The following is a 26268-nucleotide window of genomic DNA, read 5'->3' as shown; positions in this document are numbered from 1 at the left end:
GATATGTTGCTTTAGACGGCCATCAACCTCCCTCACCTCCATAGCCGAGATATCTCTCACCCGAGGGGAAATTGGACAAACGCCAAGAATGACCGCACACGGTGGGGTAAACTTGCGCCGACGTCAATAAAAGTGGGGATCAGGGCAGCTCGGGAGTTCCACTTTAAAGTTGAACGCCCCCGCCATCGGCCATCAATGTCATCCCGTCTCGACCTTCCCGTTGAATGCCGTCTTGGATGCAACCGTGATTGCTTTCATCGGAACATTTTGCTGCAACTTTCTTCATCCTGTCATCAACGGCGGCTTCTTGAAATGGACCTCAGCTGTCTTTATACACTCGGTTCCATTCATTCGGTGATAACGGCATAGAAGATCCTCTCGTCCAAGTGTCTACACCGGGACGACGACAGACGAGTGTATCGGGCCATCAAGGTGGATCATGTGTCATATACAGCCGATAATACATATTCACAGATATCTCATCTTCCACCATTCGTCTTGAATTTTCCACGTCCCTTCTAACATACGAGTTCTTGTCATTTCTGCAACCTAACCTTCAAAGACAGGAACAACCTTACCATGGCGACCAACACAGAACCTCCCCTCCTCCTCTTCACTACCCTCCGCTACGACCCTCTCCTCTCCGAGGGTTCCAGTGACGGCTCGACCACCGGATTGTACATGCTCCCCTACCACCGCGACCGCATCCTTTGCGCAGCCACTCACTTCCACTGGCCCGCCGTCATCTCCCTCCTCTCCGGTGACAGCGGCCTCGAAACTCTCTCCTCATTCATCCTCTCCTCCCTCTCCGACGAGCAACGATCTCACCCAAACCGCATCCGTGTAACCGTCTCCGAGAAAGGAGAGCTAGGCATCACCATCTCACCCGTACCGCCCGTCTTTTCTCCGCTCAACTTATTCCCACCTGAGCTTCCCCAATCGAGCGCCGATATTTCACCGCAGTCCCTCAAGGGAGAGGCAGTGCCGTTCGAGGTCCTAGTGGATACACAGAAGTCCAAGAAGTCGGCCTATACACACTTCAAGACTACCAAGCGCCAAGTCTACGATGAAGCGAGGAAGAGACATGGGATTGCGTTGACGGATCGGAAGGAGGTGTTGCTTGTCAGTGAGCAAGGGGAGGTGATGGAGGGCAGTATTGCGACGCCGTACTTCTGGAGAGACGGGAGATGGGTTACGCCGCCGGTTAGGGAGGAAGAGGATGGTTGGGGGAGTGGCGGCAATGAAGGCACCACGAGGAGGTGGGCTTTGGAGAGGTGAGTCTTCCTCTGCTGTGAGATGATGGTATCTCTTGGCGGTTCTGCTAACGGCGCATTGAAAGGGGAATTGCGGTTGAGCTGGTTGTACTGGCAGGCTCGCTGGTGGATGATGAAGAGTGCTGGTTGAGCAATGGTGGGAGAGGGTTCTACTTTGGAAAGGTCAAGCTAAGCCCTTGAGAAGTGGGAACAGGATGAATGATGTCCAGGGGCAATATAATGCTTTGCATTGTGCCGGGGAACAATCCTCGTAGTCTCTCTTCTTCTACTGCAAGATTTGGTTTGCGAGTGTCCGTTGGTGCTACCAGGGCAGATAAAGGGGGGAATGTTTGTTTGTTTCCATCTCTGGCATCACTAGGGCAACGCACCAGGATACCAGGCTCACCACACTGGGTGGTCCCCCATCGTGAAACCCCCATGAGACTTTCGGAAGCAAGGTTCCATGGTGCCTCAGCTGAATCAGGCTGGCGGCTACATTTCTACAAGCTCCAATACAGGAGACGCAATGGTATATAAATCCTATGAGTGGTAATTCCGCAGGCTCCGGCGAGGAACAGTAAGCAAGCCACTGTTGAGGTTGGTTCCAGCTGATGTTGATCATGTAGATAAGAGGCCATGATGACAGGTAGTTGTACTACCGTAGTGAAGACTATCCCTCCCGAGGACTAACTTTATGTGATATATGATGTTATCATTCCTTTCACGATGGATTCGGGCTCGCTCTCTTGCTCTGGTCTCGTACGATCGTTGAAAGTCTATCTTTCCGCTAGGGAGAAGACATTTCCGTTTGTTTCTTGGGTAAATCGATATCATGATTGGATCCTTGACGTGGGCAAACAAAATTTCAATATAAAGGAGACCATACTGACAACCAAAGAAACATTGGTCCTTCCATTGCTAGAGCGGATACATCAAGATAATGAACAGTGTTTTTGACAGTCAGCTTATTTATCCATTTTCCTCCATCTCACAGAAACAGAACCACGCTTTCCAGGTATCCCAGGAAAAGAACAAGAAGAAGACATTGATCTGTTATGCAACTCCGTCTCTTTTCAACCTCCTGATAGTACTATCACCGTTGTTCGTTCCACGTGCAGGATATATTAGTTGTCTGGTCAGGACCACCATGGCACTGTCGAAAACATTCGTCCTTTTCATTGATCACACGAGTCACGCCGAAACAAGCTCGATTACTCGATTCTCTGTTGTTCTTCACCACTTGAAACAGTGATTGATAAGATCTCTGGGGAAGAGGAGTAGAAACAGAAACAACGAAAGGAATCAAATACATACAGGATGACAAAACAGAAACAAAAATGGAAGGAGCGTACCCAGAGATGTGTACCAAGCCGAAGGGAGCTTTCGAATCACTCCGAAACTCGCTCCTTCCCAGCTCGTCTTTTGCCCCTTCTACTGGAAGCCTCAAGGAGCTCCTTCTCTTCTTCTCTCTCTCTCTTCGTTCTTTCCTTCTTCGTATTTGACGATACTTCAATACCTGCCCCTGTTCTGCTGGGGCAGTCACCAATTAGCCAAATCACCCATCGTCGCTTCCGAAATCCGAAATGGTCGCATTTCCCGTCCACGGCCTCCTGAAGAGAAGAGAAGAGAAGAAGTGCGGACAGTTCCGTTCCATCCTTTGCTGCTGCGTCAATGATATTGACTGGCGAAGATGGGCAGACAACATTGCTGTTTCTCTTCATCAGAGAGGTGTCTACAAACCTCGAATTCCATGAGTGACACCCAAAAAGGTTGATTGTCAACATACTGGAGTACCCTTCTGTCTTTTGCGTGGCTTTTACTTGTCTGGTATCGAGGGGCCGTTGTGCCAGAGGCACCATAAGGTCACAAAGGGGACTCAAAGCCTTGACATGGGCGAGGTATCTCATCAGGTCCTGCGAGGGACACAATTACACTGGAGACATTGTACACCTCTTTCATCTATTGATGGATGTGCAAATGCCACTCGTTTCCATATCGCAACCAACGACCTGGATGGACACACATGTATTTCAGGATTCTGCATGGGGATACTGCGTAGAAAGAAGAAAAAGACGGGAAATGAGAGAGAGAGCCGAGGGATAGACGCCGTTGCAAGTCTATAATATCTATCGATCCAGCCATAGGTCATCGGAAGAGCTCCTTGCTTTGAGCTGGGTGATTACCCCATAGGAAGTTGAAATGCCGTTTGGCATGTTGGACGATATGCTTGACAAGTCAAGTTATATACGTATCTTTCAGTGAATTCGCAATGGCTATGGGCAATACTAAACCGTCACCGACAATCTTCGCGCAATCCTCTCTTTAGCCATCTACTCGTCAGATCTACAAAACCGACCGTCTAACCAGCGGCGGATACACAGTAGAGCAAAGGGAGAGAGTTAAGAGATCCATTGATATCGCGCCCGGTTGTGTGTTCCTTGATCACCCGCGCCATCTCGCTCAAGATGTTCGAAACGTCCTACGAGTAAAGTCGACAGTCAACTACGGGGTTCTCTTGAACCGGAACTCCTCAAGGGCCGTATTATTATGGCATGCGATAGTCAGGAATGGCACGAGATGCATCAACAAAGTTCGATGTCGGCGTAGGTATCAACCCGGTCTCCGTCTCTCATCCCGAGCACACTCTCAGCATCGGCGTAACGGCGTTTTCATCCCGCTTGCGTGCTCGATCAAGGTTGTGAGCTTTGCCTGCGGATGCAAAAATCGAACTCGAATCCGAACTGGAACTGGAACTGGAACTCCAATTCAGACGCACAAGACTCGACAAAGCTCTCGCAACTGCCGACCTCCTACAGTCCTACTCAGTCGCTATCACGTAAAACCAAGACTCTTTTACAGGCGGACCCCTAGTTTGAGGCCATCAAGGCGTTTTTCTCTCGAAAAGTTCTTGGCAGGCGGAGTGTTGTCCTCTTCATGATTTTGCCAACAGTCAGCCAAAAAAAATTAAAAATTGAGGCAGGGCAGGCAGGATTCGTTGTTCACAGCCGGAGACACGCTACTCTTTTGCGCAATGCGCCAAGCATGAAGTCAATCCAAACTGAACTTCACGATGGATGGCCAAGTCCTGGTGTCCCAGCCAATTTGTCTGGGCAAGCTGGGCGCAGCAAAGAAAAAAAGAGCTGCAAAAGGTGACCACGTGGGCAACGCCTCTTCCGTCAGCCATTCACCATCCATCCATTGCGCGATTCCGTGCGCTGTGCTGAGTGGGAAGAAAAAGACAAAAAAATCTGCTGGTCAGTCGGTCGCCAAGATTCGCTACGTAGTGTACAATACTTCCGGTTCGATTCGGTCAGGGTTTTGAAAGTTTCGAAACTTTCAACGGTACGATCGGTATAAACGGGGAGGCGGCGAGAAACCACTGCACCCTATGACCATGGGAGACGAGCGCAGCGACGAGTAAGCTGAGGAGGATGAGGAAAAAGAATTTTCGTGCCGTGCAGTCAGCGAAGCAGTCAGTGTGCTGAGTGTGAGTAGGAGCGAGGAAAAGAAAAGTAAGCTAGCGCCGAGACTTTGTGGCGAGCGGACTGGCGGCGGCGATGGGCTTTGCTTGCTTGTTCTTTTCTGTTGGTTGTTTCGTCCCGTCGTCCGGCGCTTCCAAGGTCCAGGCGTTTCTGGCGTCGTTGCGTGCTGTGCTGTTCAAAATCCTTTTTTTCTCCCTTTCTCCCTCTGGGCTGCTTCCATTGCGGCATTGCTGATTTTTTGCTTCGGCCGCTGACAACCGTTGTTACTTCGTTGGTTTCGCTGGCTTCGTTGTTTGATGCACCAATCGCTGAATGAATTCCGATTTTGGTGGGAGCTGCCCAGCTCATTGGAGGATGCCGCCGCCGCTACGGTCGCCGCTGCTGCGAAAAAGAGGGAAGCAGGGATGTCGTTCGTGAACAGCGAAAGAGGTGCCGTGGCCTGGAAGTGCCTTGGTGGGAAGGACCGAGGAACATGGAAGACGGAGAAAAAGGAGGCTCTGCAAGTTCTGTAACCGAAGCAAAATGCAAGGTGACCTCAACCACCACACTGCACACCCACAGCGCGGAGCCGACCGAAGGTACAGTGGTGTAGCGGATGTACTGTTGGTTGGTGTCGGTGTGGTTGGCCAAAGCCGAGGAGGTTCTGTTGGTTGAGTGTGTAACCGAAGATGCAAGCATTTCTTGTCTTCTCCGTCACACCGCACAACGAAGGCAAAAAAGTTTGAAGTAACGTTGGAAATATGGCATTCTTAAAAATCGATGAATGACAAAGCCAGATCCTGATCAACAATTCGAGATTGTCGAGAAAACAAAGTTTTCTAGAAAGTCCTTATCGCGGGAACAAACCGTTCCTGGCAAGTTTCCCGTTGGTTCGTTGACCCGGGCCATCGGTTGGCGGTTTGACACAGGGCACAACGGACGGCACCTTATCAGCGCAGGACGGGAGCGAGCGAGGGCGAGAAAAGGGCGAACAAGCCCGGAGAGGCGGGAGACAGGGTGGCAGCTTTACCCCGGATTTTCGTTGCAAGCCTCACACTCCCGCGTCTTCCTTTTTTTTTTGTTGGTCTGTGTGTTTGAACGTTCGGCCCGCGGCTACCTTACCAACTTTCAACTCCCAGAGAGGTCCGCATGAACGAACCGAAAGCATGACTCCCATATTTTCATCGACACTTGATCCCACGTGGTGTTGCTTTGGGATCGGGCTTTGTTCGTGAGGGGAAAGCGGGCTTGTTTCCAATTTCCCATCACGTTGTTTCTCAACTCATCCGCATGACTTGCTTTCACCGTGAATTGGGACCGCCCGGCTCCCCCTTGGCTTTGTTCAAAACGAGGGGTAACGTTGGTTTCGTGATCCATCTTGCCGACGATCTTGGTCGAGGGCTTCAGGACTTGGGTTTGGCTTCTTGACTCCATCGTGAATTTCTTCTATTACGTTTAGATGATTGGCTTTTACTTGGCCACTACCGACCGCTCCCACTTCAGCCTGAGCTGACTTTTGGTTTCCATTTCAGGCTCTCTTGCTTCTTCACCATGAGGATCCAGGGGCAACACTAGCTGTTTGAACAGTCTCTAGCGGGACATGACAACGACAAGATGCGTCTCCGTCTCCTCTGCGGTCTGCGGCCTGTGCCTCACCATTCCTCGTTCGGGACTCGGATTCGAAGCGGCATGATGAATCTCGTCGAAAAGAGCAAAGAAGCCAGGAGCATTGACCGCATGATCGTCCAGAAATCCGGGGTTGCCGGCACTCGGGCCAACTTTTGGGAGACTTGTGCCTGGGAAACTGGAGACCCGCTTCGCCTAGGGAAAAGCTCCTTTTCTTGATGGAGCCGGAGATGGATCACAGATGGATCCCGGGGGAGGGGAAATTTTTCACCTGGTGATCCATTCGATCAGGGCGGTCGATGGGTGGTCGATGATGAGTGGGAGAAAAAATTCTGGACCGGGAAACCAGCCGACAGGTTGTGCATGGGCCATGGTGTGGTGAGAGAAAGGACGGTCATCAGGGGCATGTCGAGGAACTTGGAGGTCACCTCAGACTGTGAGGGGTCTTTTGTCTCTAGCGGCGTCCCTAGCACCGCAACATCACCAGCAGTGAAAAAGAGAAAAATAGAAACAAAATAAAACCCAAAGAGGTTCGCACACTCCACATGGCGCGTCGCTACACCGCCAAGCACCGAACAAAATAAGAGTCATGTCGGTGATATTTCAGAGAAACCGAGCGAATTTCAGGAACAACTCCAAGACACCCATCACTTACATCAGGGGTCGACGCTCGATGGGGAAACAAAACCACACAATTTCTCTCGCTTGTTCCGCCATTTGTACGTGGTGAGATGGTGTACGTACATACAGCTACTTTCAGCTACGGAGTACGGAGTCCGGCATATATCCAACTGACCGCCGCCTTTCAACCTCAGTGCCGTCGGTGGACGGACAGAGGACGGTCTCAGCTCCCCAAAAAAGCCGCCGAGGCATATTGACATTGTGACATCGAGGGGGGCAATGAAGACACTGGCTGACGCGAGACGGCTGACTGGTGGTGCAAACAGCCGAAAGCAAATGGGAAATGAGAAACAACTGAACACTTCACACAAAGAGCGGCGGCAGTTCGACAGAGTGACAACGCCAACGTTGAGACGACAAATCATCATGGTCGCATCGGCCATGCTTCAGGTCGTTAGAGATCACAGCGGGAAGACTGGATCGACGTCCGCCTTTTTGCCAAGCCAACCAAGCAGGGCGGCAGCTGCCAGGCGGAATGCTGCGGTCTTGTGTCGCACACCACTGGCAAAGAAAAAGAAAAGATTTTGGCCCAGGGCAGAAGTCCAGAAATTTGGTCGCAGTGCTTCGTCACCGTCCCTTGCAGGACGCATGGACCAGATACAAGTATCTCAGAGGTATTTTTTCCGGGCGTCTTGCATACAAAGAGTACCCAACACCAATTCCCAAATTATGGGGTAATGATCTCGTAACAAAAAGTGCTGGTGCGCCTCGTGACTGCCAGACAGGGCCCGCTCTGGGAGTTTCTATGTGCTAAAAAGAAAGCTTGAATGGACCACTGTCGACCGTTCGTGGGCCGGCGTGGACTGCCTCTCGCTGCCATTGACTGCCCTGTCGTGACTGCCATGGCCTTGTCTGCTGCAGCAAATTTTCAGCCCAAGCCGCCGTTTAGAGGTCGAGAAGCACCTGATGCACCTGACGCCATGGAGACGGGATCCATTCCATCTGCAGTTGCTGATTGTTGTCATTGTCGTCAACAGGAAACCTCCTTCCGACAACGACGGACTGTACCACACACACACACACACACCATCGAGGCCACCACTTTCACCATCTCCTGTACTGTAACGTACTGCCGAGACACTCGCACAATGGATCATGGCACAGCAGCAACCACAGATTTTGGCATCTCCGCTTTCTCCATCCCGGTTGCGCAAAGTCACAAAGTCACGATGCTTTTCAGAGACAGAGAGAGGCCAGTCGCTCTGTTGCGCAAGTCCACGTTGGCTCCTCTGCTGCTCCAGTTGCGGTCCATTGTCCCCATTCGCCTTGGGTCTTGAAAATTTCGCAATCCGTTCGAGCCCAGTGTGTCCCTGTATTTGTGTCGGTATAAAAACAGGTACAAAGTACTTGCAAGTAGCGGTTAGGTAGCCGAGAAGCGAGGGAAGGTGCGCCGTGACAAAGTCTGGACAGAGAGGAGTCATGTGGTTGCCCACTTCGCTTTGCTCATTCTGGGTCCATCACTGGGCAAGCACTGGGCAAGCACTGGGCAAGCACTGGGCAGCGCTAGGTGTTCCATGGTGTCCCAGCAACGTCCCAGGGAGTGTCACTGTCCCCAGAATTACGGTACCGTCAGAGCACCACACCAGTTGGGTCCAGTTGGATCCCGCCGGCTGCATCCATGAATCAACTAACGAAGCTGCAATAAGACCTTTTTCTTGGCCAGTCTTCCTTGGCCATGCCATCCCCTTCTTCAAAACCCACGAAGCAATGACCCCTCGAGTGACCCCTCTATACCCTCATCTATTAAAAGACCGAATCCCTCAGGATCCGCACCTCTTGTCTCCCGTCTTCCCTACACACGGATCCATACCTTCAGTCCCAACTGCTCGTCTCCGACACAGACAAGTCTCAACCACACGAACACATCTACTCAGACATTATACATCCGAATCAGCCAAACATACGACAGCTCTGTCCTTGACGTACAACAACTCGGCATCATCACACCACAAGCCAAGAACTGCTGGTAGAGAGTCTCCACAGTTTTCTCACAACCACCTCAAACCAAACAACACCACACATCACATCCAGACACAACCGTCACAATGGAAAGGACAGCATCATACACCATCACCGAGCCCCACCCCACGGTGGTGCAAAATACATACACCAAGGCTGGCCGCGGCGGCGCCGGTAATTTCTTCAAGGCTCCCAAGACCACTCCTTCGTCCGGCGTTCCCACCAAGGTCACACCATCAGCACAACCCAGCGCTCCCGGCCGTTTCTACTCGGGCCGCGGCGGCGCCGGCAACGCCCACACCTACACCTCGCGCCCTACCCTTTCTTTCGACGAGGAGTACCAGAGGGCCGAGGTCCGCGAGAAGGCTGCCACCATGGGCTATGTCGGGCGAGGCGGTGCCGGCAACATCTTCAGCACCGTCAGTGACAAGATCAGCATCCGCTCTGAGGGCAGCTCGAGGAGCAGGAATCGTCGCGACTCCATCAGCACCACGGACAGCCACCGCTCTGGCTTCTGGAGGACGTTGAGCAATCTTGCTCACAAGGGTTAGGAGACCCGTTCGATCAAAAGAAGCAGGAGGACTCTTTACGAGTGGCGCCTGTCACTGGCAGAGTATGGAGAGAGCAGGAGCAGGGAGGAAGAAGCAGTCGAAGGGGATCGTGGGGTTAAGGATGATGATGCCAGCGATGAGAAGGACAGTCACCGAACTGCAACCCAGCGTGCTGGTCTTCGCAGATATCACTCCGAACCCGCTCTTCGACCGAAGTACTTGTCAACACCTGTGGCAAGCATTCGACGCAACCTATCCCTTGTACCACCATCCTAATACAACCTCCTCACCCTCTCCATCCTCCTCCTACTTCATACTCTTCACTTCTTCACACATACACACCACTCCATCATTCAACCTATGGACGTCTTTTTTCTACAAACGTTTTATTCTTTCAACAACATCAGCACGGCGTTACGGGCGGCTTCTGCGATTGTGCATGTCACATCCGAGCCATTTGGTTTTTCAACCATGAAGGGAATCTTACGATGAATCGGGAATTTTGGGATCAAAAGTTTTAGCAGCGAGAGTTCACAAAAGAACTGAGCAAAAAAGTTTTCTTATTTTATTAGCAATCATGTAATGGGGGGGATCTCAGCAAAACAAACGGCGAGAAAGAGAGATATCTCAGACCAACAACTCCTCTTCAAAGAGTTGTTTTCCTTTCACAACACACTACCACGGCGTGTCGTTGGATCATGGCCAATTCACTCGTTTCTGATTGGTTGGAGCAAAAGGGGTGCTCGTGGATTGTTTTGGTGGCTGCCAAGAAAAATCAGGGGTTCATCTCTTGGTTCTTTCTGCAGCGCTGACGCTCCCCGCAAAACTCCTCAGCTCCTCACGCACCGATCCCAACGACACAAGGGAAAGGCACAAAATCGGCGTTTGTTTATTTTTGCTGGCACGAGACATCAGTTTTTCGATGCGATTGTTCTGCTTTTGACATTGATTTGAAAGCGAATATCAAGATACCCCATGGCGAGAGAGAGAGAGCGCGATCATGTACCGGATGGATTTGTTTTTCAGTTACCGACACCTTTTTTTTCTTTTTTTTCTTTTTTTGGCAGGAATTGTGGTGGACGATCAAATCAAAATCGAACATTTTCTGACTGCCATCTACTTTTCACTGCTTCCTACAACCTGCAAATGTGACACTGGACTGGATGAACGAATCGAACTGAAACATTTTTGAACTCAAATCCGGCAGATGACCGCATAGCAAGCCGCCGAAACAGCTTCACGGGAGCGCAGGAGTTTCAAAACCGGGCTCGGCGCGTGCGCACGGAAGACCAACAACCCAACCCCCAAAACCCGGAGGTGGCCGGTGCGGCCTTTCACACAAATTCCTGGAGCTTCTATCCAGGGCGCCGAAACCCTCCTTTTGCTCCTCTTTTCCGGGGCACAACAGGGCACATACGAATTGCCGAATAGCTCGATTCGCGAATTCCAAGTTCCAAGGATGACATCGACCAAGCTCAAGCCCCGTCGCAAAAACTGGAGGTCGGTGTTCGGACTGAGCGGAACCTCCGTAGTCCCTGCCCCCGGTGCCCCGGTCTTCCGGCGGCATTCGGCAAGCTGGAGACGCCATGGGGGACCTGACCTTGGAGGTACAACCCGTATGTACAATGTCCACGACAGTTCGGCAAGCAAAAAAAGAAGCTTGAATTTCGACTTTCACGATGCCACTTGTAGTGTACCAGATGGATTTGGAGAAACACACACAACACAAAGACAAAACACCGAACACGAACAACTCAGGTCTCGATACCCTACAACGCAGCTAGGTATTGCACTGGGCTTCACCTTGACTTGACTTTTCGACCATGCTGGCCATGTCACCGCACCGAAAAGCCCTTCAACCGGACGGAAATCAAAAATCTAACAAGCGCCCGCCGGCTAGCTAGTTGAAGTGGAAGCTGTAGCCCACATTCCCACATTCCCATATTTCCCACTGAAATCCGGGCTTCGAGGCCCTAACAATCGCCCCAGCATCGACCATCTAGCTCACAAACCAACCTGTCCTTAGAGGTACCAAAACCCACCGTTTTGCTTCAATAGTTCGCTACTAGCAGTTCCAGCGCACTGGATACTGTCAAAACTCCAATCCACCGAGTAGTCCACCATTCACACTCACACGATTCACCGCCGGAGGTATACCCTATATTTACTCTAGGTTGGTGGGTTGAAGGGTGAAAACACGACGAACACCGCGGTCTTTTTGCGGAACTCAAGGGCAGACAGAAGCGGGCGAGGAAGGCTTCCAGAACCTAATGAGCCAGGCCCCTTGCCAGTGACTAGGCTATTGTTGCTGGACTTGCTGGACCGTCGGGAATAGCGACGAGCTAGGTACGACGAGCTATGATCGTGAAACAGATCCTAGCTCACCTCACTCAGGTAGCCAGCAGCAGCATCAGCGGTAGGTTGGCGAACCTCATCCGACTCCCCGGCACCGAACTTGACTTCAACATGGGATAAAGAATAACCGGAAACCAACCACCATTTCTATGTACCATGTCAAACGCTCCGAGGAGATCCACCAACCTGACGTCCGTTTGTTAACCAAAAGGCATTTCGACGACCTCAATTGTTGTCGTGTAACTTGCCTCACTCTACTCCCTAGCGAGTGGCGGTCCGTCAGGTCTCACGATATGAAGCTATGAAGACATGAAGACTTTGAGACTTATGTTGCCTTCTACCATATGTCTCTAGGTCATCTCATGTCTCACGAGTGGCAGTCTAGTTCTAGGCAATGCTCGGCTCGTTGCGGTTGTCGCAGTTGTCGCCATCGTTGCCATCGTCGCCATCGATTGCGATACGCACACCACTTGCATACACGTGATGAGTATCGAGCCCAGCATATACACTATTAGGAGATATTGCGCGATGTCCGGGATGGACGATACCTCCTCTACTTGAACTTATGTAAACGTAGGTAGAGGAAGATCTGGAAGAAGAAGGAGGTCTGATAGGTACTGATGTCCGTAATGATGATGGCGAGGTACTTATGCTGTCTCTGATCCTATATTCTCTGCGAAGTACACACGACTCGGAACGTCTTGACTGGACATTGATTGATTGCTCTTTCCGACTTTCGACTTTTACTTTTTTTAATTCCCCATCTCCAGTTTTTTCGGAATTGTGGCCGAGGTATTGATCATCTTCTGTAGTTGTTGATGGGCTTCCATGATAGTCAGAAGTATATATCTACGACAACTCGAATCATCAAGTCCCAATCCACCACCCAACCTCATGACGATGTCAAGTTGTCAACGTCCATCAGGGCGGCAGGGACAGGAAGATGATACAAACGTGCATACAGAACCCTAACCCTGACCACACATCCCTTTCCCTTCCCTTCCATTCCATGGAAACTTCCTCTCCAAGTTCTCAACTTCTTCCATGATCAACGTCAACTCTCTCCCGATCTCCCGTGTCTCCAGTGTCTCCAGTGTCTCCATATCCCCAACCCACCTGGGCAACTGCTGGGCAACTGCTGGGCACTTTTGCGAGCTTTTGATCCAACGCCCTGCCATGGCCCTGCCATGGCCCTGCCAAACGTTCCCAGCGCTCCTTGCAAATCGCTCGTCACCGCTTGTGTCGCTCCATGCGGATGGAGAACGAGTTGGAAGGGCCCGTGTGTGCGATCGTTCGTTTGGTGCGATGGAGCTCGTCGCTTCGCTTTCGACGTTTTCTTTGGACCTTTGGTCTTTCACTGGCCGATTCGCAGACCCTGTAAAACGATGTTTTGACGCTCATGACACTCATGACACTGTGAGTGTGAGTCTGTGACGGCCACACGGCCAGTACGGCGTATGATCGACCAGGACAGGAGGTTGGCCCCCACCCATAACTTGTCCACATTCCGCAATGGCCATAGAGGTTGTCCACCGGTTGTCCACAACGAGAGATGGAGCGCACTGAGTACGCGGAGGAAGTATTTAGGACGTTGACTTTTTAAAAAGTCACCAGCTGCCTACAGTTGCTCGCTGGTGGATATGATATGTTTGGTGTACTTTTGTAGACTTTTGTAGTTACCAAGGTAACCGTCAAGGTGCTCACTGCTCACTGCTCACTGCTCACTCCTCAGAACGTCTCATAACGTCTCCATGCCTACCCCTTGTTTACCTGCTCTCCGGCCTCCTTACTAGCCCCCCTTTTCAGCCTCATACTGAACTATGACATCTGATACTCCATCCTCCGTCCGAAGACTGATTCCGATACATATGATTACCGGTTGGGTATACCACAGAAGAAAGCGATAAATGGGAGGTAGGTATGATGATGTACGATAAAATTTTGGATTGTATTAGACAACCGGTGCCCTTGCTGTCCGGCTCGCTCGCTCGCTAGCTTCCTCCTTCCCTCGTCCTCGTCTCATTGTCGTCGTCGTCGTCATCATCATCATGTAAACTTCGTATGAATGATATCCGGATTCTCATGCCAGTCGTCAATGCTAACCCACATCTGTTCATCGTCACACATTGGTTAGCACGCATCCTATTACCCCTTCCAAATTCCCTTCTCGTTGATGCCCAAATAGGGGCAAAAAAGACATACCTTTCTAAACGTGCTCAAACCCGCCAAAATACTGCCGCCGATCCAGGTCGAGTACTTCCTCTCCGGCGGCGCAAAGATCTTTATCCGCATGTCCTTGACCGCGAGCTTCTGCACCTCGGTGAGCAGACGGTCGCCGAAGCCCTTTGTGAGCGTGCTGCCTCCCGAAAGCACAATGTTGGAGTATAGGTCCCTGCGCAGGTCCAGGTCCGTCCGGTTGATCGAGTCGACCACTATCTGGTGCACGCCGGGGTACTCGAGGCCGATGATCTCCGGGTCGAAGAGGATTTCCGGGGCGCGGAAGCGTTCTGCTCCTATCTTTTGTGGGTATTAGTTTCTGTTTTGTCTGTCTCTAATTCTCTTGCCCCAATACCGCCCGGTCTGGTAGACCAGGGAGGGGGGGCAAGAAGAGAGTAAGAGAGGTAAAACAACATACCTTCAACTTATTCCCATCCGGCAAGACGTACTCGGCAATCTTGGCCGGATCCATCTTCGCCGCCGCCCACTCCTTCTCCTCCTTGCGCGGATCATGCGCCACGTACGTGACGCTTTCTTTAATCAGCCTGACCACCTCCTTCTCGGCGCTCGTATGGAAGACATATCCGCTCTTGCGCAGCAGCGTCTGCAGATACTCGGTCACGTCTCGTCCCGCCACGTCGATGCGCCGGATGCTGTTGGGCACGGTGAAGCCCTGGTAGACAGGCACGGCGTGCGATACGCCGTCGCCGGAATCCAAAACTACGCCTGTTGTTCGCCCGGAGGCGTACAAAGACAGGACGGCTTGGATGGAGGTGTAGAGCGCGGGCACGTTGAAGGTCTCGAAGAGGATCTGGGCGGCTGTGTCGCGGTTTGCGCGCGGGTTGAGGGGTGGTTCGGTTAGGAGGACTGGATGCTAGCAGTTGGACAGGTTATTAGCTATCATCTCCCCCATGTTCACCTGCGAAGCCAGACGGGAAAAAACAAACCTCTTCACTAAGCGTCTTCAACCCCTCATCATACACATACGCCCAAATCTTCTCCATGTCGTCCCAGTCCGTCACGATGCCGTGCTCCAGCGGATACCGGATCTTGAGCAAGCCGCGCAGCTCCGTGGCCGCCTTTTGGCCGATAAACACCTCGCCCTCTAATGCGCCGGCCAAAACCCGCAGGTGCTTTGGCCTCCCTACGAACGAGGGGAAGTGGCATTTTGGTACGTCGTCTCCAGCGAAGCCGGCGCGGATGGTGCCCGAGCCATTGTCGAGCACAATGGGCGCGTTGTGCAACGAGTCTGTCATTGTTGGTTTTTGTTTTGTTGTATGTGAAGAGGGTAGGTAGGGTTATCGTATCGTGGACATGTAAAGGTTGATTTGTTAAAGGCGAGGTTTCTCTAGCTGTCTGTCGTCCGCTATCTATCCGCCGCTGCCACCTAACCGTCCCAGCGGTGGTGATGATGCTATCGTAGAATCGCGGAAGGCGGGGTGAAGACCAGACCAGGCTTTCGACAAGGGTGTTCGCGGGGGAGTGGCTTTGGTGGATAGGGCGTGAGTAGCTCGAAGGTCGCCTGTTGTTGATCAAGATCAAAGACCCGGTGTAAACAAAGGAGGAGGGGATTGAATGTATCGGTCGTTTACAAATCGTATATCGTCAACAATCAAGATGTCATAAAGGCATTGCCAGCCGGGGAAGTCGTGAGTGGGCGTTGTTGAGGTTGTCTGCCAGCAGCTGTGTTCCTGTTTGGTGGGGACGGACGTGGAAATGGAGGGTCCAGGGTCCGGTTGACGGGTTGGGGACTTGGGGTCTCTGGGAGGGAATGTCTTCAAGATCGGATAGCCGCAGAAGTCAGTTCAGTCGTCCGGTCGCAGAGATGGAAGGATGTTTTCTCTGGTAACACACGACGCGACATTCAGACGGACCGGCCTCGATTCGTTCGAAAAGGGCGTTTCTGCTGCAGGGACGTGCTGGTTCGAATTGGGCTGTCGGTCAGAGAGCTTGATTGCATCCAGCCAATCAGCGCCAATGAAGATTTGTGTGCACGAACCATTTTTGACAGTGGACCTAAAGCTCCCCCTTGTCTTGCCCAACATGCAGATCACTTCAGCGATATCGCGGGGCAGGTTCTGTGACTTCGCAACGCCAATTATTGATGTTCACGTTATAGAACGATTTGTTCCTGACTTCGATGGAGATGGTATTAATGAATCCCAATGGAGCCTTCGATCACTCAAGAACAACCTGTCGGGGCTTCAAACCATTCAATAGGTATCTTTGACTAAAAGAGCAAAGTAAAACAAAAGCTCAAAATGACCCCAAATCATCTCCTCCTGTCTCTCAACTCCTGCCTTGCTGTCTGTCTTGTCTGTCTTTCGTGATTCTATGCACTCGCTCTCCCCAATCATCGCCAAACATCTTTTGTTCTTTCAAATCCGACATATCCACGTTAGAAGTCAACTGCCCGCAGATTCAAGAAGAGACAAAAAAGAAGACCTGTTCATAACGCATTTCCAGAAGAACAAAACAACCAACACCAACAAACCCCTCCTGACAGAGGCATCACTTAAACACCCCTAAACATCCTCACAACCAAAAACCAACAAGCCCCAATAAACTTAAACCCGCTCAGCACCGCCACCGACCAAAGCACGACACTCATATAGATCGTCGCCCGCTTACTCGTCCTCTCCTCATCCGACCCTTCCTCTGCATCGATCCTCTCCAGGCCCGCCGTGCTCAGCACCACCGCGCACAGCGCAAAGTTGGTGATCATCCAGACCAGCACGACCATCGATCTGACACCGCGATAATAATCCATCTGCTTCTCCTCCAGCTGGGCCGGCGTGGGGTCCGACACGGGCTTGATGAATTTCCTTGAGAAAACCTGGAGTTCGCGCTCGTACGAGGCGTTGAGATCGCCTTCATCGGGAAGATCGGTCTTACCCTGACCGTCCTTGGTGTTGACGGAGGGGAGCTTGTCGGGCTTGTCGTCACCTTTGGTACCCCACGAGATGTCGTGGGTGTTGCAGAAGGCGTAGACGTTGAGGACGTTGGTGTAGGTTGGCGAGAGGAGCATGTACTGCACCAAGGAGGTGAGCATGTGCCAGGGGTCGAACATGAGGAGGGAGGCGATCAGCCAGATGCCGTAGGTGGAGACGACGGAGACGATCAGGGTGTAGAAGAGCTCGTTGCGGAAGAGGTCGGTAAAAGAGAGGCCTTTGTCGATGTCTGTCTGGATGGCGACGACGGCGATGTAGATGGCAGCGAACATAAGGTAGCTGTGAGACAGTTAGTAAGGGGTCGAAGTGAAATAGAAGGGGAACGGGGGAAACGTACATAAAGATAATCGCCCAGAAAACCACCATGCCCATGTACAACCTTGGAGAACCAGCCGGCCGATTGCCCATGGACAAGACGAAGCACGTTATCAGAGTCACACCGTACGCCCACGCAAACACGACGCCCAAGATCTCGCCGACATTTCCCAGCAGCTTTGGATCACCCAGTCCCGTCGTCAGGATCTTAAACACGAGGAAGAAGTTACCAATAGCAAACCAGGCAAAGATCATGTTGACCGTCTGGAACACGAACTCGACAAAGAAGGCAAGCTTTCGCAGGAAAGAGTGGTCGGACCGGAAGAACTGGTGGAAGTGGACAATAGCATAAATAGCCGCGAAGAAGGAACCGTTCAGCCAACGACGACGTTGCAGAATCAGCTCCGTCAGGTCGGCGGGCACATCGGTCTCGCCCGTGGCCGACTTGACGTACTGCAGGATCCAGTGGCAGTTGCGCTTGGTGACGAGCTCGAAACAGAGGATACGATCTTCGGCGAGGTACATGTTGGCCGTGAAGATGCCGGCGTCGCCGCCGTGCAGCTTCTCACCGGCAAAGTACTTCTCCAACGGGCCCTGGCCGTTCTTGTCGTTTTGCAAAGCCACATAGCGGTACGCCGAGAAGGCACCGGGCAAGACGGAAATGAAGCCAAAGGCGGACTCGAGAGGCTTGTCGAGGATGTTACTCATCTTGTACTCAAAGTTCTGAGTGGCGATGAGCGGGTTGATGAGGTTCTTGCCGCCCGTGCCCAACATGGCCTTGATTTCACCGCAGGCGCCGGCGCACATGGGTTCGAGATCGAAGGCCTTCCACAGATGGTAAATGGAGCTACCGCCGGGCTTGGTACCAGCGTCGATAAGCACGCAGATATTGGGATCCAAAACGCGCCCAAAGGCCTGGAAGAACCAACGATGCGAGTTGATCTTCTTTTGGTTCTTTTCCTTGAGGCAGAACAGCATCTGAACAGGCTGCTGCTTGGGGATAAGCTGAACCACGTCGTTCTTGATGGCCATGCCGACCTGAGTTGTGTACTCGTAAATATGCGCCGTGACATCCTTTCCGTTAACCTGTTGCTTGGCAATACCCTCCTGATAGACACCCATACCGGCCAATAATGCCCTCGTTCTCGGGTTAATCTTGGCACGACCGTCGCTGACGACACACACCACGATCTTCTTCCAGGCGTCCTTGCCCCAGGTCTTGCTTTCCGGCCGCTTGCACATGTACTCGACGTTCTTGAACACACCGATCATGGTGCGCGCAAACAGAATCTCGTCCTCGTTGTACATGGTTACGACAATGAAGAGCTCCGTGTGCCTAGGCTTGCTGAAGAGCTTCTGGCGCAGAGTAAAGTTCTCTTCGTAGAATTCCGAAGGGTCGCAGGTGGCAGCCGAGTATCTCATATGGGTGAACTCGTCACGCTCGCCGTGAGGTAGCTGGTTCAGCAGCTTTGGAGGGATGGGACAATCCAACACCAAGTTACCGCGGTACAGAAGCACCTGCTTCACTGTCTTCCACCTCTTGATGGGCGCATTATTCGTTGGCGGTGCGGGTTCGTCGTGGTAAGGATCGCTCTGGCCGACTTGCGAATCGGTATGCATCAACATGGGCCGTTGGTCGTCGTGCGCCTGGTATCCGGCCACTGGGGGCGTTGGAGCCGCGGCATATGGATCATGGCCAACTTGGGGCTCGTAGGGCTGGTTGAAGTAGGCATCGTGGTGCGCTTCCGGGTTCACGGCGTATTCGGGGGTATAGTGCTGGCCTGGGGCATGGTAGCCGCCCATTCCCTCAACCGGTTGCTGCTCAGCGCATTAGTATCTAGTTCCCGCATAGACATAGCTTGCACATTCCCAGCAATACTCACAGGGGTGTGAATGTTCAGCGCATCTCCAGGACTGTATCTCCCAGGACCGGCCGGGATATCGAAACCTTGCTGGTGGTGGTACGGGTTGTCCTCCAACTGGTAGCCGGGCTGTATGGGGTGAGCCGGCGAGCCTGTCCTTTGCATTCGGGGATCCATTGGGTGACTTTCGTAGAAGTCGTCGTCTGTAGAATTGAAGAGGAAGTGTTAGAGGTTGAGGTCTCAAGCTATGATCGACTGTCTGGCTCGGAGGCAATCATGTGCGCGCCCGGACGCTCGCGCGGTGGCTATGTGGAAGCAAGGCAAGGCAAGGCACGATGCGATTCGTTGCGCAAGGGCCTTGCAGTATGTATGTAGGAGCAAAGACTTGGAGATGGGCTGTGTAGAGGATCACCACTTCTTGCGCCAGGCAAGTAACAAGTCTCTTTTCTCTTGACAACTAGCTTTGAGGTTGACCCGAGAGTAAAGAGAGCCAGGCTGGGATCCGGTCTCGAGGTAGGTAGGCCTCCAAGACTCTACCCAGAACCCATGAAGCTGCCAAGGGAGCAAGGGTAAGGACCCTGAGGAAGGAATGCGGTTTGGGATATTGGAAGGGTTCAAAGGAAGTGGGTGCTAATGTAGTGACAGTCCCACTTGGGGTCTTGGTGTTTGTTTGATATTAAGGTATATCCAGTGAAGAACAGAGTAGTAGACTTGCCTAGTCGATTGTACGACATGGTGCCGGGATTTGGAGGGTGTGTTAAACGGGTTACGGTTTCTGGTTATCTACTCGGTGATCCTCCGGGGAAGTTGGAGGGAGAGATGGATGTTGAGGAAGTGTTGTTGGTCACTCGTTCGAAGGTTTGGCGCGGGGAGTTCGTCACAAGTCTCAGTCGCTTGTTATGTTTGGAATGCGCCGTGGCCGTCAAGGCCCTTCTCCCAACCACGTTGTTGGTATCCCGTCTTTGTTGGAGCTTGCTCTCAGCTCTCTCCCTTGGGCAGTGTGTTATGCTGTCCGTCTTGCTTGTTTGTTCTTTCTTTTATTCGGCGGTTGACCGTTCGGTTCCCTGCAGTTGTCGAGACAAGCTGGTGTCCGCGCGGCGTGGATAGGATGAATTTGATATGGTCGACAGGGAAGGACGGGGCAATACGTCTGGAGGACCTGGACTGGGTGTTCGGGGTATCGAGGGGTAAAGTTCGGCTTGTGTCTCGAAGTTGGAGAGTGGTAGTCCCAATGTCTCGTTGCCCAATGCCAATGCCAATGCCGGGTCTCTTTCCTCTTACTGGGGTCCCTGTTCTTGTTCGCACCGCGAAAGAAGACACGGGAAATCCAGAGGAGTTAAAAAAAAAAAGAGGACGGGACAGGACGAAAAAGAGACAACGGGGTCGATATTGCGATTCGGTTCGGCGACAGGTTGGACACCAAGACAGAAGAGAAAGAAAAAAAAAACAGAGGAAGATCTCGAGTTTCACGCTGATGAATGTGGTGCCAGGACCGCGACGGCGCGAATGGCAGATGATCCCGTCCGGGGGTCTAACTGGGGGGGCTGGTCGCAGTGGATGCCCTTTTCCTCGAAATCAACATGGGCCGCACGGGCCACAGGGGCCATGTCGAGAGTCAAGACCAATCAACGGTCCATTCGCAACCTTTTCGCAACCGCCAAAACATCCAAACACTCGCTCAATATGGTTGTCGTGGGTTGTTTCAGCGCCCCAGCAAGACAGACGTAGCCCCAGGGGCAGTCAAGTCGCAGCAAGACACTGAACCAACGAAGCCCGAGCCACGGAAAAGAATGAAAGAAGGAAGAGCCGTGTGACGTCGCTCCACTGACTGTTTTCCCCAAGGCACAGCTGGTTCACTAGGACAAGTTTAAGCCTCTTAAGGGGCAGTCCCAACTCCCAAGGAGGGGTTAAAGCCTAGTCAATTATACCAGGATTTCTGGTCTATCTTTCCTTAATTTCCATGTTTTCCTTTTCCCATGTCCAACATGTCGAAGCTTGATTCTTGGAAATGTTTATTACTTATTGTCAACGAATGAATACAAATGTTCACTCATGTCTTGAGGGGCAAACGCGCAATCAACGTTTTGCTGTTTGTTCTGTGCCTTTTACTTGAACCAGAAACTCAGCTCATACAACGAGGCGCTGTCAGGATCATCCGCAGCAGCCCCAGGAACAACAACCTAACCGCAGCAAGCAAGCAACACGACAAGCAGCTTCCCGCTTCCGTTGTCTAGACTCTCGACCCGTTCGGCTCGCTCCCCTCGCTCGGTGGTCCACTTGGGAACAACATAAAATTGCCATTTCACTTGCCATTCCACAAGCGAACATCTTCCCCTTGGGGATTCATCTCGTTCGAACGGCCTCACTCCGGATCGGCACTTTTAGAGTCTTTGAAGTACTCTCCCCCATCCGTGCTTTTTTTGTGTCTTCCGAGAGATCAGCAGTGGGAAAGGTTCAAGAAAGAGACATGTGCGGGATGGAGGCGAGGGGGGAAGCCGAGGTTTTAACTCAGTCTAGAGGTAAGGTAGTGTAGAGATATTTCACAAGTCCTTGATATCAGATGTGCAGTGGTACTTCAATATCAATGGAAACTGAACCACAAAGTTGCTGTAATGCACCACCCCTTTCTCATTTACTCCAAAACCTCCACAAAATCCTTCCAGTCCCTTTCCAAAAATGTACCTACCGAGCTACCAGCCAGGGGCAAAGCAAATGTTTGATATCACACCGTACCTTACCCTGATACATATCTCCGTTGTGTGGAACCAATTCATTTGGACAAGACCTGCTGGGGACAAGCTTCTGGTCCCTAACTTATCACGCGCGGCCAACGGCAACAACACCAAACTTGGCATCGCGCGTTGGTCGCCTCCTTTGGCAATCCGCATTTTTGCTTGGGCTTGCTAGGCAGCTGGGATCTTGGCGTTTTTGGATAAGCGCCAACATACCGTTAAGCACTTTAGCGCGAAGTGAGGTGAAATACCTTAACTCTTCATTTTCGTAGACTTCAGAATAAAATGGGTCAACGAAATGAAGATCAATGACAAGAAGAGGGACTCTAACGAATGCGAACTTCGCTCGGATGATACTTGCCGACTTGAAATACGCACAGCTAGCACAGCCTCTTCAGCGGCGATATAAGTACGTCCTACATAGAAAGACATTTACGTACCAGCGTACCTATGAATGTCATCGCCCCATTTAGCTAATCTAGCTGACGACGACTTGTCCTGATCATCATCATGAACACGTTTACCCTACACTATAGCCTCTAGAGTCTCGAAGGTTTGAACGAAAAACCTCGAAACAAGTTATTTTTGGCATGCGCGCTCATCAGCTGCATGAGCATCTCAGCTTTTGTGCCATGTGAACCCGACGCCATGTCGGGTCATGTTGAAGGTTAGATGCAAGAGATGCATATAAGGTGGAAGTGGGTGTGAACAGAAAACCAATTTCCAACTAAGCAAGTTCACCACCTTTGATATCTTGACAAGTGAAGTGGCAAAAGACTGGCTCAAATGCCAAGAAAAGAAACACCAAGATGAACATCTTGACACGAATGTACACAAACTCCCGGTGATACCATGTTTAAACAGCGCTCCCATCTTGACCAAAGTAGAATTATTATAAGTCTGATATATACCAAACCCTCATCCCCTCATCCCCTTACCCTCTCCTTCTCCTTCCCCCAGAAGAGAACCTACGAAATCTCCTTACCCAGTCTCTCCAACTCCTCCGTGATAAAGCTGCCCGCATTAAGCAGTTCCGTACCGCCGTAAATAACCCTCCTCTTCGCGCGATCCCCCGTCGTCGTCCTCGCCGCCCACTCCTGCAAATTGCTATACTCGGCCGTGCTCGCACCACCAACCATAAACACAATCGCCTCGGAGAATCCCTGTCTTCTCTGGCCAAAGCTGGCTGTCTGACCCGGACCACTGGACCCTGGCAAGCCACCGGGCCCGCCCAGGGATGACCCGCCCGCTTGGGCCCGCATGGCGGACGGCTGGGGCATGGTGCCGCGCGCGTTGGCGCTGCGCGGGTCGAAGTAGAGGTAGTGCTCCGTCTTGGCGATGGCAGAGGAGCTGGCGGCCGAGGGGTCCATGAGGGACTCGGTGATCTTAGTTACCGTGAGGTCGCGGTCCTCGGGCAAAAAGTTCTTGATGCCGCCGAGGAGGGAGGCGACATTGTTGGAAAGGGCGCCGGTGGGTACGCCGGTCTCCTTGAGACGGTCGGTGAGACGGCTGGAGATGGCGGAAAAGCGGTTGAAGAGGTCCGAAGAGCCGGATTGTTGCTGGTTCGAGGTTGACGGGTTGTTGACCGTGGTAAGTTGTGTCATCTTTGTCGTGGCGCGGACCCTGTGTGATTTCATTAGTATGGACTGGCTGGCAAGTTGGAAAAGAGTGACACTTACTGCTTAATGTAGGACAGGCATGTCGTGTCGCAGCCCTTGGCTGCGAGCGCCTCCTCGAATTGCGTCCACTCCTGGCGAGAGACATCCTGTTCCGTGCTGAGGTACCAAATCACGAAGAGACGAAGGTAGTCTTCTGGCTTGCCCTTCTCAGCCGTCTTGATCTGATCCAAAACTTGCGCCTTGGTTTGCTTGAACACGTTCTCCTCCAGCTGGAAGTAGTTATCCAACTGTCGGCTCTGAATTTCGCCAAGGATAGCAGCGAGGATATTCATGTGCATGTCCAAGGTGGCCTTTCTTGCGCGCAGTTCCGGTAGGAGAGTGACTGCCGCTTTTAGGTGCTGAGCGCTTGCGCCCGAGTCTTGTTCGAAATGATCCAAATCTCTTACGCCCGTCTTCTTTGTGAGAGAATCCGCCTCCTCCTTGTATTTCGTAAGTTCAATATCGATGTCCTCGGCAACCTAAGAATCTCGGTTAGTAACCATCATCAGGATGTTTCATCTGTACTTTACCTACCTGAGGGAAAGGCAGACACGAATTCTTGGCCCAGAAGAAATCATCAGCAGCCAGGTCATAGGTCTTCTTGTTGGCGCCCTTGGCCGGGTTATTGGAGTCTACCGGGCTCTCAATTGTGATCCGGTTCGATTCCGACAAGCCAAAGACGTCGGCGCATAGGCTCTGGTAGGTCCACGAGTGGGACAACATGGGAATTAGGTCGATATTACGGTCCATGATAACGAGTAATGGCTTTGGTGTTCCAGTGCTGGAAGCTGCTGCCCTATGTGCCGAAAAGAGGTTGTCTTTGGAGTTGAGAATATGATCGCGAAGCTTCCGGTCCAATTTGGTCGCAACCATCTCAGCAGCAGCACCTCTTGGGCAGCGGATGATGGGAATGACACCTAGTGTCACCACCACACTAAATAGGCCACTGACGATCCTATCAATGACCCTATCCAGCTCCTCATCTTGTGTCTTTGCGCTATTCAATGCCCAGTACGTGTGCTCCTTCTGCATGCCCAAACTGAACAAATCCGGCTCGGGAACGATGAAATTGAGATACTGGTCGAATATTTGGGCAATCTTCTCCGAAGTGCCGGCAGCGGCAGTTTGCGCTGCAAAGTCCTCCAACAGTGGCCGCGGTACCGAGGAGAGGAAGTTGATGCTGGCAGAGTTGTAGAGGTTCTTCTGCAGATCATTGGTGATTTGCTGGAGATTCTTGGAGTTCGGTTCGATAAGGTAGATGGCATCGACATCGGGAATCGGTTGCCTGCTGGCGGCAATGGAAACGTGTAGTGTGACGCCCATCGATCGCAGGTCCGAGACCTGGAGTACTGGGCTGATGACATTGCGCCCAAGTTCGTCAAAGACCAAGATCTTCCACGTGGGAATGTCCTTCAGCAAGGGCGCCGAGGCAGATTGGAAGCCACTGGAATCGTCACCGTCGGTCGGTTCGAGGGGTTCGTTGAGGTTCAGGAGCTTCTTGATGGACACTGGAGAGCATGTGTCAGTCCACCGCAAGACTGTCTGAGTCTGGTATTGGGGACATTAGGGACAGGAGGGCAGCTGAACATACGGATCTGCTTGTCGCGCAGAGAGTTCCCTCGTGTTGGCGCCATGTTTGTGTATTAAACTGATTGATATGCCGGTCGGCAGGATGTCCGTGAGAAGGAGGATTCGGGCCTGAGGTGTTGTAGGCTGTTAGTGTCGAGGCAAGGTAGCTCCCGTCTTGTTGTCGCAGTGGTGGGGTTTGTGATCCCTTGTGAAATAATCGCCAGGCTGGCCTCGAGTTGTTGGCCAGATTCGAAGGAAGAGTGCCGTAAGTCTCTGAAAATGAAAGGGCAAGCGTGTCGAAATATTTAACACAAAGTCCAGAATGTCTTTACGTGTTCAACCTGTAGAAAAGAAAAAGAAGCGATCTCCGTTGAAGCTATGTTGTCCTGGTTCGCAAGGTACCTCTACGGTTCTTGGACCAGTGGCCTCTCTCTCAGTGGACTGTTACCCCTTCCCTTCTGCATCCGCTAGCCTTGCAGAAGGTACCTCTACACTACCGCCTCGAGACTGCTTTCCTCCCCAGTACTATGACGAGGATTCCGTGTCGTCCACCGGGCCTGCCGTGTTCGATTGATACCGCAACTAGTTGGCTCCTTCTCTGTCTCTGTTGCGTTTAGTACCTTTAGCTGTGCCGTGGAGGTTGAAACAGTCAGTCTTTTTACCATATCGTACGTCTTCTCGACCAGAAAGATACCACTGCTCCTGCCATAAGCGATTACAACACTGGCACCTGCTGCGATTTGCACTGGCTCATGCCTCCAGCTGGTGAAGACCCACCCAGAACCCAACAAACGGTACTTTGGTACTTGCTAACCCCTTCAATTGCCACGCGCACGGACCACAAAGCTTCTGCTTCACGTGTGCAGACTGCGTGCCTGGACCGTTTTTGGAGCAAGGCCCGTGGTCAGCCAGTGCCAGCAAGCGTTGGCGGCCCGTGAGCGCCAGCGTGCCAGCCAGTCAATGCACTCCCGTCACTGGCAATTCGTTGAGAAGCGCCTGCCCACTGGCGGCACTCACACACTTGCCCAGGCAGTTGCAACCGTCCTTTTATGAACGGCAAGACGCACCTGATTTGCGC

At 52.1% G+C, this 26268-nt stretch overlaps 5 protein-coding genes across 5 annotated transcripts; 2 read left to right on the top strand and 3 right to left on the bottom strand.

Moving 5' to 3' along the window:
• Positions 1–579: 579 nt before the first annotated feature.
• Positions 580–1454, top strand: SMAC4_07825 (uncharacterized protein; the record flags this gene model as incomplete). Its single annotated transcript, XM_003346300.1, has 2 exons — positions 580–1274; positions 1340–1454. 2 exons carry the CDS (start codon positions 580–582, stop codon positions 1452–1454), a joined length of 810 nt encoding a protein of 269 aa, XP_003346348.1.
• A 7612-nt stretch (positions 1455–9066) lies between these two features.
• On the top strand, positions 9067–9531 carry SMAC4_07826 (uncharacterized protein; the record flags this gene model as incomplete). The annotated part of the gene is made up of 1 exon (XM_003346301.1): positions 9067–9531. One exon carries the CDS (start codon positions 9067–9069, stop codon positions 9529–9531), a length of 465 nt encoding a protein of 154 aa, XP_003346349.1.
• Positions 9532–13102: 3571 nt separating this feature from the next.
• SMAC4_07827 (uncharacterized protein) lies at positions 13103–16090 on the bottom strand. The gene is made up of 4 exons (XM_003346302.2): positions 15051–16090; positions 14522–14977; positions 14089–14403; positions 13103–13995 (listed from the first exon to the last, which is right to left on the bottom strand). The coding sequence occupies exons 1-4, from the start codon at positions 15357–15359 to the stop codon at positions 13933–13935; spliced, it is 1143 nt and encodes a 380-aa protein (XP_003346350.1). The 5' UTR covers positions 15360–16090; the 3' UTR covers positions 13103–13932.
• A 161-nt stretch (positions 16091–16251) lies between these two features.
• SMAC4_07828 (uncharacterized protein) lies at positions 16252–19579 on the bottom strand. The gene is made up of 3 exons (XM_066090699.1): positions 19253–19579; positions 17392–19187; positions 16252–17333 (listed from the first exon to the last, which is right to left on the bottom strand). Exons 1-3 carry the CDS (start codon positions 19406–19408, stop codon positions 16619–16621), a joined length of 2667 nt encoding a protein of 888 aa, XP_065946015.1. The 5' UTR covers positions 19409–19579; the 3' UTR covers positions 16252–16618.
• A 3352-nt stretch (positions 19580–22931) lies between these two features.
• Positions 22932–26267, bottom strand: SMAC4_07829 (uncharacterized protein; the record flags this gene model as incomplete). Its single annotated transcript, XM_003346304.2, has 4 exons — positions 25213–26267; positions 24156–25129; positions 23643–24100; positions 22932–23586 (listed from the first exon to the last, which is right to left on the bottom strand). The coding sequence occupies exons 1-4, from the start codon at positions 25253–25255 to the stop codon at positions 22932–22934; spliced, it is 2130 nt and encodes a 709-aa protein (XP_003346352.1). The 5' UTR covers positions 25256–26267.
• Between the last annotated feature and the right edge of the window lies 1 nt (position 26268).

Source organism: Sordaria macrospora, chromosome 2 (genome assembly GCF_033870435.1).
Source record: "Sordaria macrospora chromosome 2, complete sequence".
Classification (NCBI taxonomy): Eukaryota; Fungi; Ascomycota; class Sordariomycetes; order Sordariales; family Sordariaceae; genus Sordaria; species Sordaria macrospora.
This window is presented reverse-complemented; position numbering and strand designations above follow the sequence as displayed.

Excerpts from the sequence above, each read along its gene's own strand:
- SMAC4_07827 (XM_003346302.2), bottom strand. The coding sequence starts at position 15,359 with ATGACAGACTCGTTGCACAACGCGCCCATTGTGCTCGACAATGGCTCG. Across the intron at positions 14,978-15,050 it reads TGAAGACGCTTAGTGAAGAG|CATCCAGTCCTCCTAACCGA; the intron begins GTTTGTTTTTTC and ends TCCAACTGCTAG. Across the intron at positions 13,996-14,088 it reads GTTTGAGCACGTTTAGAAAG|ATGTGGGTTAGCATTGACGA; the intron begins GTATGTCTTTTT and ends GACGATGAACAG.
- SMAC4_07828 (XM_066090699.1), bottom strand. The coding sequence starts at position 19,408 with ATGGATCCCCGAATGCAAAGGACAGGCTCGCCGGCTCACCCCATACAG. Across the intron at positions 19,188-19,252 it reads CGCTGAACATTCACACCCCT|CAACCGGTTGAGGGAATGGG; the intron begins GTGAGTATTGCT and ends TGCGCTGAGCAG. Across the intron at positions 17,334-17,391 it reads TTCTGGGCGATTATCTTTAT|CTACCTTATGTTCGCTGCCA; the intron begins GTACGTTTCCCC and ends ACTGTCTCACAG.